Source organism: Oryx dammah, unplaced genomic scaffold (assembly GCF_014754425.2).
Source record: "Oryx dammah isolate SB20612 unplaced genomic scaffold, SCBI_Odam_1.1 HiC_scaffold_28, whole genome shotgun sequence".
Lineage (NCBI taxonomy): Eukaryota > Metazoa > Chordata > Mammalia > Artiodactyla > Bovidae > Oryx > Oryx dammah.
The window spans coordinates 97290331-97309220 of NW_024070212.1; the positions used below are offsets into that span (position 1 = coordinate 97290331).

General features: G+C 40.4%; 1 protein-coding gene across 1 annotated transcript in view; it reads left to right on the plus strand.

Annotated features, from left to right (window-relative positions):
* The first annotated feature begins 382 nt into the window (after positions 1-382).
* EFCAB14 (EF-hand calcium binding domain 14) overlaps positions 383-18890 on the plus strand; it is a 38449-nt gene continuing 19941 nt past the window's right edge. The window contains exons 1-3 of the mRNA XM_040231242.1: positions 383-1581; positions 3182-3330; positions 8870-9015. Of these exons, the coding sequence (XP_040087176.1) occupies positions 1400-1581; positions 3182-3330; positions 8870-9015 (477 nt within the window). The 5' untranslated portion in view covers positions 383-1399. The remainder of the gene's footprint in view (positions 1582-3181; positions 3331-8869; positions 9016-18890) is intronic.

An 18890-nucleotide genomic window follows, 5' to 3' on the forward strand; every position in this document is an offset into this window, starting at 1 on the left:
TAATCAATAAATATTTACAGAATGAATGAATGAATGTGTTCAAGCGGGTCATTAACCTGTAACACGCCTAAAACCTTTAATAAACAGCTGGAGAGTCAGAGGGTTGGCACCTCTAAATTGGGTTAGTCACAACTGGGGGCCGATACGGTGATGAACTTCCCAAGCAAATCCATCCAGCTGGGTGCTTTGCCTGGCTCATCCCTGCTCCTCTGGAAACAACACACGGCCCAGGACAGGTGAGAGACAGGTCCCCTGGCACCGTCCTGGGGGCGGAGCCTCCTCGACAGGGCAGACTACCCGCGCCAGAGCCTGCGCCTTTTAACGCCCCGCCTCCCCTACCCCCCCCCGCGTGACGTCATGGAACAGGCGGCCAATGGGAGTGCGCCTTACTGGCAGGCGGTGCCGGCGGCCGCTGCCAAAGGGGAAGTGAGCTGGGGCTGAAGCGATGGCCCGGGTCTGGAGCCTGCGGCCACAGCCGCCGCCGCCACCAGCGAATTGGGAGCAGCTGCGGCCGCAGCTGGAGCGGGGGCCGGAGTCGCGGCTGGAGTGGAGGCGGCGCGTGTGAGTTGCCGAGAGTCGCCCGTACCGGAACACCTCAAACTCGGCGGGAGCGCTTCAGGTGGGCTGAGCCGCGGTCACCCCTCCTCACCGCCCCCCAGGCCCAGACAGCAGGGCTGGGGTCTTCCTAGGCGCGGGACTGGCTCCTCTGAAGCCGAATCCTCCAGGCTGGGCTCTGGATCTTCCTTGGCGTCTGACTCCCTTCAAACTCAGGACGGAGGCCGGAGGACGGTGATCTTCTCGGACTGGGGCATTTTCTCTGTCAGGGTTGTAGTGGCTGGGAACCCCCTCCTGCTACCATCTAGGGAGAGACCAGCGCGTTCCCACCGCCTTGCTTTGCATCTCCCCGTCTCTTCCCATTCAAAAACCAAGTTTCTTGTTTTTCTCTCCATTGGAAATCCTGCCCCGGAAGTCCGAAACACCTATCTGTGTGTACTTTCCAGCTCCTGGAGTACCCTTAGAAACACTGTCTGCTGACCAGGGTTCAGAATCTCTCATTCTTGACTTGACTTTTTATCCTGAGAGACAAAAGTTGCTCCCCTCCCCGGTACCCTCTTAAGTAACTGGCACTCCATGCATAGGCCTTTACCCATTTGGATCACCAGCTCCCTGGGCATCTCTATGTGACTTCCCTCATTCATCTGAGTTCCAGTTTCCTCTGGAGTCCAATCTCCAGCCCCTAGCGTATCTGGTCAGTCCCACCCCCGGGTGGGAGTGACCAGAGGGCTCTGGCCCAGGATTCCTCACCCTGGAAGGCAGCTCCAAAGCAGGGAGAGAATTGGGCGTCGGGTACGAACCTGGCAGCTCAGGAGTGGGTGCTCCACTTACCCCACACAAGAAGATGAAAAAGCGCAAAGAGCTCAATGCCTTGATCGGCTTGGCTGGGGACAGCCGGAGAAAGAAACCCAAGAAAGGCTCAGGCCACCGCCTGCTTCGCACGGAGCCTCCTGACTCAGACTCTGAGTCCAGCTCAGAGGAGGAAGAGGAATTTGGTGTAGCTGGAAATCGCTCTCGCTTTGTCAAGTGAGTAAAGAAGTACTGAGGCTGGGATGGGAAAAGGCGTCTCTCTGCACTACCAAGGGGGCGAAGGAAAGGAAAGGAGATGAGAGGAGCGTTCTTAGGAAGAAAAAGGTGTATCGTCCCTGGAAGGCACAAGGAAGGAAAAATGTTAGGGAGATGAGTTCAGGTTCTGAATGAAGTATAAGTTAGAGATCTGTCTCTAAGTATACAAAGAGCTCTGAATCTAGGGTGGAAGTGTGGACTTGCGGAATGTGCCAAGAGCCCAAGAATAGGGACATAGTGAGAGAGAAATTTGGAGACAAGGTCTTGTTGTTAAATTTAGGAGACACAGGGACGTTAAGACTGCAGGGTTTTTTATTTGTTTGTTGGTTTGTTTGTTTTTTTTCCCCACTGTTGATGAGTCTGAATCTGGTAATGGGGGAATATGATGAAGGACGTTCTGTAAAAACTATGAACCTTGAGAGAAATGGAGGGTGAGAGACAGAAAAGGCAGCTTTTTTCAAACCACTTTTAGATGGTAACACCCTCCAGTAGTGAGCACAAGTGAAAGTGTTACTCACTCAGTGGTGTCCGACTCTGTGACTCCATGGACTGTAGCCTGCCAGGCTCCTCTGTCCATAGGATTCTCCAGGGAAGAATACTGGAGCGGATTGCCATGCCCTCCTCTAGTAAACACAAAGACATTGGGAATTGAGGGTTAGGGTAGGAAGGGGCTGAAGGGAATCTTTAAAGTGCCCTTGGACTCTCTTAAGGAGCACATTAAAAGAGTATGCTGCTGAGGATGTGAAAGCAAGATCTAGGCTGAAGCTTAGGAAGCTAAAAGAGATCAAATCCTTTGAGATTTGCTTGTTTGGAATGTCTTTGTCCTTTTATATTAAAGGAAAAGATTGGTTTCTAATGAGCTTTGCCAGGTGAAGTAGTTCAGGGAAATCCTGGGCTTCAGCTATGAAGATCTGACGAAGTGGAATAGTTAACTGGAACAGTTACCCTGTTGGTTTAGTTTAGACTTTGAGTGCTGGTTGACGTTTGATGTGAAATCTACCTCCTTCCTATGTTTCCTTCCTTCTGAACCAATCAGCTGGAGTGTATGAGGTGTCTACTTTAACCTACCGTTCTAGTTTTTTTCATTCCATTTTCAATAAAGCTTACTCGAAAGTTTATAAAGTTTCAATAAAGTGAACAAGGTCCTCTTGAATGACTATATATTTGAGAGAGAGAACTAGATAGATAAGTGAATTACAGTGCAGTAATAAATGGCAGGGAAAACTCTGATCTTTACACCTCCCTAACCTGAGTCAGTTTCCAAAGACCTGAATTGATGATGATGGCAGTGAGCTGCAGTGCCCACAGGTGCTTCCTGTAACTCAGAAACTCCCTCATTTCATGAGAAGTTTGCCCCCAATAGATGAACTCTTCTTGGATTGTATTATCTTGACATATTCAACTTGCTGTTCAGATTTAAGTGTGTTACCCTATGTTCCCTGGTAAATGGGTTGGTTATTCATTAGAGATGCTAATTGCATGCCCACACATGTGCTATTTGGAATCAAACTGTATTCATAATACCTTTCATACTCCTGGTTGAATTTGTTCTTATGATCAGGGGAGACTATTTACGATGCTGCAGGATCTGTTATCCCCTCTGTGCGTTTGTCATCCTTGCCGCCTGTGTCGTGGCCTGCGTTGGCCTGGTGTGGATGCAAGTCGCTCTGAAGGAGGATCTGGATTCCCTCAAGGAAAAGTTCCGAACAAGTAAGTGGTCACTCTTTTCAGAGTATAATTTTGGACTCTTTGCCAGGTTCTAGGACAAAGTGAACCACACTGAATTAAGATTTTTGCTCACTCTGATGAAGCAATTACATGGTCCTTTCAGCATTTTTTAAACTCTTTCTTAGCTGTCGGCTTGAATGCAATAACATTTATTTTTAAATGCACAAACAAAACACAGCGCTTATGCATCATTGGGACAAATAGCATCTGAAATAATGGCATTGCAGTCACTGTTTATAGCATAGAAGGGAAGGGCCGAGATCCAGGATTCTAGAACCTTGGTTAATTTCCACCTGTTGCCATTCATGTTTCCCAACTGTAAAGTGGCAGTAGCAACACTAGGCTATTTCCTTCCTCTTCACAGGGCTATTTGAGAAAGAATGTGGGCGTGTCTATCAGACAATATCCTCCTTAAGGAAAACCTAGAGAAGCATAGTACTGAGCAGTAATAATAATACCAAGCGTGTATGGCGTGCTTACTGTGTGCTGAGTCACAAATAAATATTTGTCTCATGAGTCAGTGGCTCTTAAGAAACTTTTGAAGTTGAAGAGTTTTATATATTCTAAATTGTTAAGTTGTATTTTGTATCCAACATCCTTTTTCTGAGAGATGTGCTTACATGGTAGCTTCAACCCATTTTAGCCTAAAGATGTTTCTTTAGCAACACTGAGATCTTTGGTTGTAGATTACAAGGGTTAATTTTCTAAGCTAATAAAAATCTTAAAATAACAACAGCAAATTACAAAAAAAGGAAAGAAAGTTATACCCAAAAGATACTTTACTCAGTCTTTGTTTTAACTAACAAATAATGCATAGCTATAATTTCAACCTGAATTTTATTATAAGTAATAAAATTAGTTTTTTTTTTTTAATTTCTAAGCTAAGGAACCAGTTTCAGGTTAATCACAAAATCACAAATACCCTAACTTTAGCAGCTTTAACATTCCAGCAAACTGACCAGTAAGCTTTCTCAAAGTCATAAGGAAATCTGTCCCTAGAACTAGAATTAGAGTTCTTTCCTTACTTCCTAGAAGTAAGCCCTAGGTGATCACAACATCCTAGCTTTCCTTCACTCCAGTTTCTCTTTGTTGCCTGCACTTAGTTAAGTTCCAGACTTAACCTAGGGACAGCTAATGCTTAATGTATTAATGATGTTCCTAGTGATATTGCTTAAAAAATATATTGAAGTATTAATTTTAGTTTTCTTCTGAGCTTCTAATTCAGGGAACGGGATACAACAGGCCGCAATTCTCTGCCAGGATCATCTTGATTTCTGTGTTATAAATCGGTGGGATCAGAGTACAGTGTAAGAAAGGATGAGCTTTGTAGTCTAGTTATTTTCCCTCCCTAATTTTGTACTTAGCAGTATTACATGGTGTTTTTCTTGGTAAGTAATAATCATAACTTGGAAAGGAATGAGAAGCAGTGTTTTAACTATAAATAGCCACTGATGACACCTGTCTATGCTGACAACTCTCCGTAACTAGTTGGGCCTCCTAACATTTGTACTGCAGCTTGTTTGGGTCACATATTTGTTGTTGTTGTTGTTGTTGTTCAGTCACTAAGTCACGTCTGACTCTTTGGGTCACGTAAAGCAATTATTAGTTTATACATTTCAAAACATTGCTCAGTTCTGCCTTCCAGGGATTTATTTCTCTGACTGCTCTGTGCCTATGTTTTCAGGTCACCAGTGTAATGTGTACCTTAGCCAAGCTTTTCATTCTCAGGAAATTTCTTTATTTAGAAAGGCATGTTTGAAGTGTGTACATACAATAGATCTAACAATCAATCAGGCAACGAATATGTTTTGAGCACTTGTTAATACCAATTCCTGGAAATACTCTGTTCAGGAGATGCCAGGAGTTGTGCCCTGGACTGCGAGACCTGCTTTCTACCACTGAGCAGCATTCCCCTTGGTGTCCTGGCTATGCTTGTCAGCCAGCTGAGGGGGAATTGTCAGTCCAGCTGCTCTGCATGCTTTGGTTTGCTGCAGTAGATATGCTGGCACCTATACTATATCTAAAGCAGAACTTCCTGAGAGAATAGACGTGGGGCCTAGGGCTCTATAAGTCAGTCTGTAGGCTGAACCTTAGTGGACCACTTGGCAAGAGGCTTTTTGGGAAAACCATTCTCTTAGCTAAATGATGTTAATCTTGTTAAACTTATATAATCTTTCTTTGAATTATGTTGCTACTTTAAATATATTTCAATAAGTTTATTTCTTGTTTTTCAAGAGGATAGTGGAAATAAGACTGCCTGCTGGTTTGTCTTAAAAACCTTTTTTTAAAATTCAGAGCACCTTGTCATTTATTTCATTATCTTCCAAGACACTTGTGAGGAAAGGAGGCAGGATTGCTGAGATATCTGGAGCAGAAAGCAGAGCAGATAGGCTAGGTATTTTTTCCTTGAGGCCAATGAGTAATTTGATCCTTAAGCTAAAAGTGCTGCCTGGCCTTGAAACTCTTCACTCAGTTTTCTTTTTCTAGAACCAGGTACTGCAGAAGACCTCCACAGTTATTCTAAGGAAGATTCTATTCCCAGCCATTCCACTCCATCACTCAAAGCTAGACGGAGGAGAAAGAATTTGGAAGAGGAGGACAGTATTGATAAGTCAGACATGTCTGTTTCTGGTCATACAGGAGAGTAGCAGTTTGGTCATTTCATGCAGAACTTAAAAATGGTCTTATGCTAATAAGGGTGCAAGGATGTAAGCATCTGTGACAGCTAAAGTGTTCTAAGAAGAGTGCTGGTCCTTTCTAGCACTTTTCCATTCCAAACTTGCTAGAATCAGAAAGTTTGACTGTTGAATCCTGAATTGCTTATTACAAGCTACGAAACACAAGACAAGTCACTTATTCTTTCTGAGACTACATTTTCCCATCCATAAAACATAAAGATAAATTTGTGCTACAGAAGCACTTTGGGCATTCCTGTGTCATAACATCTGTCACACTCTATAGTAATTCTGGGCTGATGCCTTGTTCCCCACCAGACTGAGAATTTCAGGTTCTTTTGTATGCACTAGTGCCAGGTACATGGCTGGGCACATAGTAGGGGCTCAATTACAAGATGAGTAATTACATAAAAGTATCTTATAAACTGTAAAGACGCACAAATATAAAATATTACTATTGGCATTATGTGTTGTATCTAAAGGGCATGTGCAGAAATCTTCATTTCCTCTTCTTGAAGATCAGGAAAAGAGCTAAGTTCTTTTGAGTAGGATTATACTAAATTTTAAATGAGTTGCTTCCATGTTGAAAGAACATGAATTAGTAATTGTAAGTTTTTTTATTATTATTAATCGTAAGTTTGTTTACTGTATTTCATTCCATGTATGTAATCAGAGTGCCTTTATTTGTCTTCTCTCTCCTAAAAATCCCCATATCAGATAATGAATATAATCCCTTCGTGGCTCACACAGTCCTCAGGATTTAAACGTTGGCAGGGCTTGTCAGATTTATGTGTTTATTAGTTAATAATTTTAATCCAGGTTACTTACATGTTTGTCTTACTTCCTCTTCTACTTAATTCATATAGATTGCAGGAAAGAGAGAGACTTTCCCAGCCTTGGAGTGTTTTACCATGTGAGAATGTCAGATATGTGTGGGATAAGCTTTTCTTTATAACCTAACTGAATTCAAAATTCAGTTGGGTGCTAAGTGCTGTGTTAATTTAGACTGACTGGTAAAATATTCCTACTACATGAGATGAATGTATTCCTGCAAACTGTGTGTAAATCAACTGTTATATTAAAAGTACTTAGCCAAGGCTACTGTTTATAAAGAACTCCTTCACATATTTTTGAAAAGTGAATAAAAATGTCTAATTTCTTTTAATAATTCTAAATTTTCAGATAGTGGGTTTGTTTACAGTGAGGATACCACCACCACCCCCTGATTTTTGTGGGGACTTTTTGTTGTTGAATTTATTTGTTGAGTTTTCCTTGTTTAACTTAATCAGGATAATATTAACTCTACTTTATACCCTATAATCATTTCACTGGACAAGCATTTAAATGCTTCTGTGTACCTGGGACTGTGCTGGTCCCTGGGAAAACATGACCAAATAAGACCTGATCCCTGCCCTCAGGCAGCTCTCTTCAGTCTGATGGAGGAGACAGATAAGTAAATAATTACAGCACAGCATGTTCAGTGCTCAGTAGAGTTGGGAGTTGTAAAGAAGTACCAGTGGCCTCAGGTGGGGGCCAGCTATCTGTGCTGAATCTTGAAGGGAATCAACTAGGGTAAAAGTCAGCTAGGCAGAGAGGCCAGTGTGTGCAGTCACTGAGGCTTAAAGAGGTTGGTGTGTCAGGAAAATCAACTTAGCTGGAAAGTAGACTGAACTGTAGCTAAAGTGATGAGAAATATGGTTGAGAGGTAAGCAAAGGCCAGATTTTTTCAGTCATTAATACTTACTGAATGCCTGAAGTGTGCTGGGTGTATTCTCAATGCCAACCTACAGAAACAAAAAAAGTTTGAGAACTTAAGATTTTAATAAATAGTTTTATATCTGTCCCTTTATGCCAGTTTTTTATTTTAAAAAGAGCACATGATAACTAATCAAGCAGTCTGTGGCTTTGAAAGAAGGACATAGGTTTTATTCTGGAAGACCAGCCGTTATCAATATTTTATTTTCCATGAAAAGGAAAGAATACTCTAAAGAATGAAGAGAAAGCACTCCTTCAGGCCTCTGCCTTCAGGCTGGCAAATTTCTGAACCATCCAGAAGATGCTGTTTCTCAAAAAAAGGCCAAATTCACCTAACGTTTTTATTTATCTTCTATCTCACTTTGAGCTTTTGGGTTGATTTAAGATTTAAGAAAGCACTGTTTGCTGTTTATGAAAAAGATTTAAAATCTTAGTTGTCAAAGCAGCACTTGAAAGGTAGTAAGAATCTATCTTGCATTTGACCAATTTGAGGTAGAAAAAATGAATTTAAACCTTTAGAGATATAACTTAGGCTGTCACCTTGAGCATTGATGGAGTGAGGTTAATAAATCTTTGTTGACCAATCAGAAAGTTTCTTAACTGAGCAGGTCAATACTTAACATTTATTTATCACTTATTGTATACCTGGCCAGCTGTATTTAGTGCTTTACAGCCCTTCTTTCACTTAAAATATTTTCACAGGATGGTTAGAATTATCGCTGTATTACACATGAAGAAAGTGAACTCAAAGAATTTGCATAATTTGCTCAAGATCACAGTAAATTACCGAGTTGCAATTCAAGTCTAACTCTTTCTGCTGATGTTGTTTGTTATCATTTTTAGCCACCTGGCTTTAAAAAAGTTGAACTGCCAGTAGTGAGATAGCCCCAGTTAAATGAAGCTTTAGTGTTAAAGATACACATTTATAGAAGTAAAAAGAACAGTGGAGTTGATAAATACGATTTGTCATTATCCTCCCAGAATTAACTTTCATTAAACTGTCTTCTTTCCTGCTGTATGATCATTTTTTCATCTTGGAGCCATGAGGGAACTTTAGGACTACTTATGATTGTTCTTATGTTTGCTTTTAGTGGAATCTAATCAGAAAAGCTCATTCCAAGAAATTCCCAAACTTAATGAAGAACTACTCAGCAAACAAAAACAACTTGAGAAGATTGAATCTGGAGAGCTTGGGTTGAACAAAGTCTGGATAAACATCACAGAAATGAATAAGCAGGTAGCAAAAGTGTGATTGTCTTTCTGTGTAAGCTGTGAATATTTTATTTTGTCTGTCTAGTATGTATCAGTAAGTGTAGGGAACTCACTTCAGATTGTTTTACTTTTTGAAATGGTGCTTTGCATACTGTGATCCCAACACATTAAAGTCAGTTAAAATAGATAATAGTTATGCATTTGCCAAATAGTTAAAATGTTAGCCCTTTCTACAGAGGAGCAGAGTTTTACCAAGTAGAGCAGCTTAGAAGGAGTTAGAAATTCATGAATCAGTTTTTCCTAAGGAGCAATATAGATATTAAATTTGAGAATGTATCATCTAACCTCCCCAAGAAAATTGGATAACTGGTTTTTATTAGATCATGAGAGCTTATTTTGCTTAATAGAATTTGAGTAATTTGCTCAAGATCACAGTAAGATACTGAGTTGCAAATCAAGTCTAACTCCTAAGAACTTACAGACAGCCTTGGGGAGTAGTGCTGTATGCCGCACTGGAAACTTATCAGCAGCTAATGGTAATTATTATTCTAGAATAGCTTTAGAGGAAATGGTTAAATACCTTGACCAGGCAAGTAGGCTTAGAGCCAAAACTTTTCCAGTCCCTAAATTGGCCAGATCTCACATTGATTCTGAAAGAAGGACTGCCAGAGGAAAAGGGGATATTCAGAGGATGTTGATGGAGCATCTTATGTGAATAAGGTGCGGCAGCTGCAACTTGGTGGCTCTAGCCCTTGTTCTCAGTTTGTGTGCTTTAGTTAAGAAAGACACGCATTGACTGAAAAAAAAACTCAAGTGCCAAGGGAATGGTCCATGCACAAGGTCCTTAAAAATAGCTTTGTCATTCCTATTGTGGCTAAGAGGATGTTCTGTTCTTCAGAGTGGAGTCACAAAGTTCAGAATCAGTCAGGGCAGAGAGTACTGTGCTAGACTAAAGTGCTTGCCAATGTTTTTGAAGCTACCCGCTCCTTTCAGCAGTAGTTGGGGAGTGGCGCAGGCCAGCACTTGTGACCAGAGATCAATGGCCTAGGGCAATGGCTTTTAGACTTTTGCCTGGAACCTACAGTAAGATATATTTTCCATAATTATGCAGTAAACACATACATGTGTGTGTGTGCACACACGCATGCACACACTTGGTCACATCCAACTCTTTGCGACCCCATGGACTGTGGCCCACCAGGCTCCTCTGAAAATGGGATTTCCCTGGCAAGAATACTGAATGGGTTGCCGTTTCCTTCTCCAAGGGATTTTCCCTACCCAGGGATTAAACCCTTGTCTCCTCTATCTCCTGCATTGACACTTGGATTCTTTACCACTAGCGCCACCTGGGTGTGACCGAAATAAAAGTTTCTGAAAACAGTCACTCGCCTTAATATAATGCTGCCTTATGATATTCTATTTTTTATTTAGTTCTCTTTCATTTTTATAAATATCATGAAATAATTGATGGGTTGGAGCACCTACTACTGACTAGTTATCATTTAACCTTGGACTCTCAGTAATAAGGGAAAAGCAGGTATTCACTCCTTTTTTACAAGAAATATAGGATTGGCCTTGCTTGTATTCACAGAACAAATGAGGAGTTTGGCCAGAGAGTTCAAGTGAAAGTAAATCACCATGAAGCACTGAGAAATAATTAGCATCTCTCCCTGGGGCAAACTGTGGGTTCTTTGGCAGTTCTGAGGCATCTAATTATACCAGAAGGTTGTCCATTGTGTTCTGAGCTTTGCTGCTACTGCTGCTAAGTCGCTTCAGTCATGTCCAACTCTGTGTGACCCCGTAGACGGCAGCCCACCAGGCTCCCCCATCCCTAGGATTCTCCAGGCAAGTGTTTCTCCAATGCGTGAAAGTGAAAAGTGAAAGTGAAGTCGCTCAGTCATGTCTGACTCTTTGTGACCCTACGGACTGCCCCCCACCAGGCTCCTTCGTCCATGGGACTCTTCCAGGCAAGAATACCGGAGTGGGGTGCCATTGCCTTCTCCATCTGAGCTTTGAGCACAGTAATAATGATGATGGCACATAAAATAGTAACTGCTACCCATTAAATTCCTTCTTTATGCAGGTCCCTATTAGATGCACTTATGAGATATCCTGTTTTGCTTCTATAGCTCTATGAAGTAGGAGGTACTGTCTCCATTTTACAGATAAGAATACCAGGGCTCACTGAGGTTAAGAGGTTTACCCAAGGTCAACTGCTATGTAGCAGTGCTAACAAAATATTCAAGTTGTAGAAACCTATTTTCTTCGCAATTTTCTATTCTACCTTTCCATCTTTATAGCCTCTAAAGGATGCAGTTATGCTTAGTAGATAAAGCTCAAAGAATGTGAGTCAAGTCTGTATCAGGGCTTATAATCGATGATTATCTCTTTTAGTAACTTTTTTACTTACTATTTAAAGAGCACTTAATTTTAACCCCAAAGCAGAAAAGCAACATTTCAGACTTTATAGTGTAAAATGGTCTAATAAGTAAATGGTCTACAGTAGCTATTTTTAATTTTGCTAATGAAAAGTCATGTAATATCCATGAAAGTCATGACTCATCTTTTGGCTGGAATGTAAGGGCTTTTTTTCTTAATGGTTTGTATTTAATTCAACTTTTTAAACTCTTTGAATTGCATTGTGTGCTGTTAGAGATAAGTTCTAATAATGCTCAAATCCAACGTAACATTCTAGAATGTGTCTTATCAGAGACCTAAGCAGCCTCTGATGTCAGTAATGGGAGAGTGTCCCTTGCCTTTCATTCTAGTTACACATGTAGCTTTGCAGTAGTTTTCCACAGATGTGGGCATTATTCCACCCAAGAGAGGAGTGCTGAAAAACAGAATCCAGCTTTGCGGTTTCTGGGACTAGCTGAATCCTGGTGACCAGTGTGTGATCCAGGTCATATAAGTGAGTATGAAGTCCTCTAAGTCCTCTAACACTTAGAGGACTTGAATGGTCCTCTAAGAGAACACTTAGAGGACAAGGAATGGTCAGCTCTCCAGAGCACACTCTTTCTGTGAGTCAGCTGATAGCCCAGGCCTGGAGCACTTGGGGCATGGGAGAAGTGGACAGCGCCTCATGTTTCATTGCCTTGGCTTTCAGCTGTTCCTCTAGTTTGGTGAAATGGTAGCTGCCAATTAGCCACACTGGACATTTGTGAGGCCATGACCATTCTCCAGATACTTGTGATCAGGATAGTTCAGTACCTGGGAGAGTAGCTCTACCTAGATCACTTCACCCAGAACACAGCTTGTTGTCTGTTTAAAATCTGGCCAGTTGTCAGTGAAAAGAGTTGTTCCCTCAGGAGGTAAAAAGGTAACCACACAATTGATACGGTATTTGGAATAATCATATCCTTGCTCGTCAAGACAGTATAGAGCCAGTTGTGTACGTGTTCTGGGGCATTGAATAAAACAGACGTGGGAGAGACCCCTTCCCAGTGCTTCAGGGTTGAGCACGTTAAGATAGTCTTGGAAGGCCCAGTGGAGGGCATGGGGAAGGGGCTGGGAAAGGGCTAGCCAAGGAAATATGTCATGCACCTCCCAAAGCTTTGTGATGTGTTTTTCCTATGTGTCTATTTCCTTCCCATCTTTTGTCTTTAAAATTTCATGAGTAATATGTGACCATATTCTTATACAAGATTTAATAGTAAGATACACATAAAACTCTTCACTGCCATCTCTCTATGTACCCCCATCATACACAGATACACACATTCCCTGTCAATAGTTGTTGTCAGTAGTCTGGGCTACATTTTTACAGTTCACTTTATATGCATTTACAAAATCGTAATAGCTTTTAATCAGAGAAGGCAATGGCAACCCACTCCAGTACTCTTGCCTACAAAATCCCATGGATGGAGGAGCCTGGTAGTCTGCAGTCCATGGGGTCACGAAGAGTCGGACGCTTACTGACCGACTTCACTTTCACTTTCACGCATTGGAGAAGGAAAGGGCAACCCACTCCAGTATTCTTGCCTGGAGAATCCCAGGGACGGCAGAGCCTGGTGGGCTGCCGTCTGTGGGGTCGCACAGAGTTGGACACAACTAAAGCGACTTAGCAGCAGCAGCAGCAGCAGCAGCAATAGCTTTTCATATGAATTAGTTTATAGCTTATTGTATACACGTGCACACGTATGTGTGACTTTATAAATGGAGTCATTAGGTATATGTTCTACAGCTTTCTCTGTTTACTCAATATATCTATATCCTTAGTAATAGACATTTAGATTGTCTTCTAGTGTTTTGCTGTTACAAATAAGAAACCAGTGAAAAGTCTTAAGCATACATCTTTATGCTTGTGAGCATAATCTTGTTTTAAATTTACATTTTCTTCCAGTTTTATTGAGCTATAATTAACACTAAGCACTGTATAAGATGAAGGTGTACCGCATAATGATTTTATTTACATCATAAAATAACTATCACAGTACCTTTACTGAGCATCCATCATCTCATACAGATATAAAATTAAAGGAGTAGAAAAAAATATTTCTCCTTGTGATGAGCACTCTTAAGATTTACTGTTTTAACAACTTTCATGTATAACATACAGCAGTGTTAATTATCTTCATCGTGTTGTACATTACATCTCTAGTACTTATTTATCTTATAACAAGAGGTTTTTACCTTTTGACTATCTTCCTCCAAATTTCCCTCCCCTCCCCACCACCGCCACCAACCCCACCCCCCTGCTTATGGTAACCAACCACAAATTTGGTCTCTTTTTATGACTTTGTTTTTGAAATATAATTGACCTGTAACACTGTTAGTTTCTGTTACACAACAAATGATTTGATATTTATTTTCATTTCAAAGGGATCGCCAGTGTTACTTATGTCACCATACAAAGATACTACATAGTTACTGACTGCCTTCCCCAGGCTGCCCACTTCATGCCTGTAACTCATTTATTTTGCAACTGGAAGTTTGTACCTCTTTATCTCCCTCACTTAGGTCTTTCCTTCCCCACACCCCTCCCCTCACAGACACCTATTTGTCCTCTATATCTGTTTCTGTTTTGTTATGTTTGTTCATTTGTTCTTTAGATTCCACATATAAGTAATTTCCCACAGTGTTTGTCCTCTCTGATTTATTTCACATAGCATAATATCCTTTGGGTTCATCTGTATTGTCACAAATAACAAGATTTTATTCTTTTCTATGGCTGAGTAATATTCCTTTGTATGTATATGTGTGTGTGTATAGTACACACCACAACTTCTTAATCCATTCATCTGTGATGGGCACTTAGGTTGCTTGTATATCTTTTCTGTTGTAAATAATGCTACAGTGAACATAAAGGTGCATATTTCTATTTTTTTTCTCTTTTTGGTGTGGACTGATTTAATTTTTTTAATTAATTTCCTGACTTAAGGCAGGAACTTTTATTTAAGCTAAAGCCATTTCATGCATAGTCATTTTTTTTTATCATTTTATACAGTGATTTGAAACTTATTAGGGTACTCTGGCTGCTTTTATCACTTTTATTTTTGATAGTGTGTCTCAACTTTATGTTTGCATAAGAACTGCTTCAGGGAGTGTTTGAAACATACATTGTTTCATGTTTTCATTTTCATCAGATAAGTACCCAGGAATGAAACTGCTGGATGATAATGGTAGTTCTGTTTTTTATTTTTTGAGTAATCTCCATACTGTTTTCCATAGTAGCTGCACCAGTTTACATTCCCATTAGCACTACAGGAAGGTTCCCTTTTCTCCACATCTTCTCCAATACTTGTTATCTGTTGTCTTTTTGACAGTAGCCATTGTGAGGCAATATATCATGTGGTTTTCATTTGGTTTTTCCCTGATGATCAGTGATGTTGAACATCTTTTCATGTGCCTGTCTTCATTGGAAAAAAATCTGTTCAGATCTTCTGCCCATATTTTAATTTGGGTTTTTTTTTAGGTGTTGAATTGTATGAGCTCTTTGTATATTTTGGGTATTAATTCCTTGTCAGATATACTGTTTGCAGATAACTTCTCTCATTCAGTAGAATCCCTTTTCATTTGGTTGATAGTTTCCTTCACTGTGTAAAAGCATTTTAGTTTGATGAAGTCCTGTTTGTTTTTGCTTTTGTTTCTCTTGCCTAAGGAGATAGATTCAAAAAAATATTACTAAGACCAGTGTCAAAGAGCTTACTGCTTATGTTTTCTTGTAGAAGTTTTACAGTTTCAGATCTTTTTTGTGCATGGTGTGAGAGAGTAGTCCAGTTCAATTCTTTTTCATGTAGCGGTCTAGTTTTCCCAACACCACTTATCGAAGAGGCTATCTTTTCCCCATTGTATAGTCTTGCAGTATTTATCTGTAGATTAATTGCCCAGATAAGGGTGGGTTCATTTCTAGGCTCTCTGGTCTGTTCCACTAATTTATTTGTCTGTTTTTGTACCAGTAATCCCATACTGTTTGATTACTGTGGCTTTATAGTATAGTTTGAAATCAGGGAGCATGATGCCTGTAGTTCTGTTCTTTCTCAAGATTGTTTTCACTTTTTGAGGTCTTTTGTGTTTCCATATAAAATTATTTGTTCTAATTCTGTGAAGAATGCCATTGATATTTTAATACAGATTGCATTGAATCTATAGATTGCCTTGGGTAGTATGGTGATTTTAACAATGATTGATTTTTTTCCCAATCCATGAACACAATATATGTTTCCATCTGTTTATGTCATTTTCTGTTTCTTTTATTAGTGTCTGATAGTTTTCCAAGTACAGGTCCTTTACCTCCTTAGATTTATTCCTAGGTATTTTCTTCATTTTGATTAAGCAAGTAACCTCTAGGATAGATGTTTCTAGAAATGAAGTTGCTGGATTAAAGGGTATAAACATTTCAAGTTGCGACAGATGCTGCTAGATAACCATCTAACAAGTGTCTCCAATTTACATTTCCATTAACAATGCATGAGAATACCTGTTTCCTTATATGCTTTTCAGACGTCAATATTATTCATACCTTTTTAAAGGCATGGTTAAAACCTCCTTGATGTAATTGCTGTTAAGAGTTTGTGGTTTGCTGCGAGTATCTCTCTGGGGCTGAGGTTTCTCACTCATTTTATTTTTAAATGGATAAAGTTGGAATGTTGATGATTTGTCTGAATATTTTGGAACACTTATGGAGAATTCCATATTTAAGTGTTTATTAAATTTCATTATTAAGGAACTAACATTTATTTGGTATTTTGTTTGTATCAGTTACTATGCTAAGAGTTCTAGTTATCTCATTTAATCCTCATAGCCTGTATTAGTTATCTGTTGCTGTATTACATTTGTCCCAAAACTTGATGACTTAAAACACACATTTATCATCTCACAGTTTTTCTGGGTCAGAAATTTGGAAGCAGCTTATTTGAGTTGCTCTGGCGAGGATCTAAGGTTGCAGCTAAAATATAGTATCAAGGCCGCATCATCTGAAGGCTTGACTGGGACTGAAGTATCCTCAGTCGCAGGGCTCTTGGCAGGAGTTCTCAATTTGTCTCATCACAGCTTCTCCATGGAGCTGCTTGGGTGTTCTTACAACATGGCAGCTGGCTTGTCCAGAGCAAGTGGTCTAAGAGAGAACAAAAAGGAAGACTTACTGCTTTCTTATGACCTAGTGTCCAAAGTTGCCCATTGTCACTTGCACTTTATTCTGTGGACCAAAAATGAGTCACAAGTGCAGGCCACACTCAAGGGGAAGGGAATTAGTGTCCACCTCTTGGAGGGAGGACCATCAAAGAATGTGTGGACATATTTTAAAACCATCACACATCCCTATGAGATGGTTGTTGTTATACCATACTCCCAGTGAGGAAAATTAGTTCACACTTATGTAATTTTATGTCTACTTACTAGCCTCCGCCCTCTGCTCTGCTCAGACTCGCCTTCTCAGTGTCCATCTCAGCCACAGAGTGTTCATTCTTAGCCATTCATTCATTTGGTAGACACTTACCGAATACCTATCTTTGTGCCAGGTGTGTTATGGAAAATAAAAAAGAGGTCGTCCTAGATGACATGGAGCTTACAGTCTAGTGGAGGAGAGAAACCTTAATTTAAAATCACACACATAAATAAATCATTGTCACTTTGAGAAATGCTGTGAAGGAGGAGTATTCTTGCTGTTGCTTCCTACTTACTCACTGATGCCACACTCACCCTTCTAACCTAGAAAGGAAAGCTGATTAATTCTATATATAAAACTCTTACTTCTCTGGCGGAGTCTGATTGAGTCCTGCTTCAGTGAAGCTTGTTGCTTTCAGCCCGCAGTGATAGTCTTTTCTCAGACTTTATTTGGTGTCACATTTAGTACTTGTTTCTTTAATGGTACCTTCATCTCCATCCCTCTCCCCTACCTCTACCTCTCCATCTTCCCCTTTCTTCCCCTCCCCTCTCCCTCTCCTTTTCTCACTCATTTTTGCTCCTGCCCCTAGGCCTTCTTTCTAACCTCCAAATATGCCAAGCCTTCCCCTCACCGGGACCTATCAATTCCCACTTGCCTGAAATGTACTTCTTTTGATCTGGCTGGTTAATTCCTTATTTGTATCTAATCTTAAATTTCATCTTCTAATAGAGGCCTTCTCTGATAGTCCAGGCTGAAGTAGCTACCCAGTCATTCATCAAGTCACTTTATTTTAATTTTCCTCTAATGCATCCCACTATCTAAATATTTTTCTTATATGAAATTCTATGTCTCTTTGCACTAAAATGTAAACACCAATGATCACTGACATCTGTGTTGTTTACCACTGGAATAAAACAGGGCTCGATAAATATTTGTTGCAGGAATGAATGAATGAGAAGGCTTCCCTGGTGACTCAGTGGTAAAGAATCCACCTGCTAATGCAGAAAGCACAGGAGATCCAGGTTTGATCCCTGGGTCAGGAAGATCCCCTGGAGTAGGAAATGGCAACCTACTCTACTATTCTTGCCTGGAAAATCCCATGGGCAGGGGAGCCTGGCAGGCTGCAGTCCATGGGGTCACAAATAGTTGGACATGACTGTGACTCAGCACGCACGAATGAATGAGAGGATGAATGAAAGGAAAATGGTCTGACACCCCTGAACATATCCCTCATAAAAGGAAAGAGGGAGAAAAGCTCCAGGGCTCCCCACTGCACTCCCTTGTTCAGAACATGCTGCTGCTCACTGCAGGAGCTCTCTTTAAATACTTTACATAGTAGTTGTTATTATCTAATACCTTTTTTCTTTGTTCTTCTATCACCTTTCTACCAGGATGTAAGCTCCATGAGAGCAAAACCTCATGGTCTTGTTTGCTACTTTCTCCGCAGTTTTGGGCACAGAGAAGGTGTCAGATATGTGTTGAAGAAAAGAATAAGGGGTCAGATTTATGCCTACCACAGGGTTAGGCATGTCACAAGTGACCAGAACCTTCCTTGATTACTCTATGAGGCCACTCTGAATATAATTGCTATTGGTAGGTCTGTGTCCTCATCCTTGAATTTGGGACAGGAAAGCAGTGTGGAACTGCATCTTCAGCTACATTGCAGTTGTTGGAGTATGATCTCTGCAACCTGAAATGGCATATTACACAGGTTCCCCCAGTCCTCATTCAAGAGAGAAGTACAGCTATTTAGAATTTTATCCCTAAATCACAGAAGGGAAGATACATTTTATTTTGATTCAACTCCTATTTTAATACATTCAGTCTATCAGTCAGCCAGCAAGTTAGTGGATATTTATTGAGCCCCTTCAGGGTCCAAAATAGTGCTTTGGTTGAGCAATTGAGTTTGAAATATTAATCACATTGTTAAACCAAAACTAAATCCCCAGGTAGTTGAAAGTGCCATTCAAGTTGTCAGGTTCAGTTCCTGTCGATTATATTTTGTGATGATGAGCTTTTACTTTATGTTCCCACTTGGGTAGGAACAAAAGTTCAGTAAGTAACTGAGGTGGTAT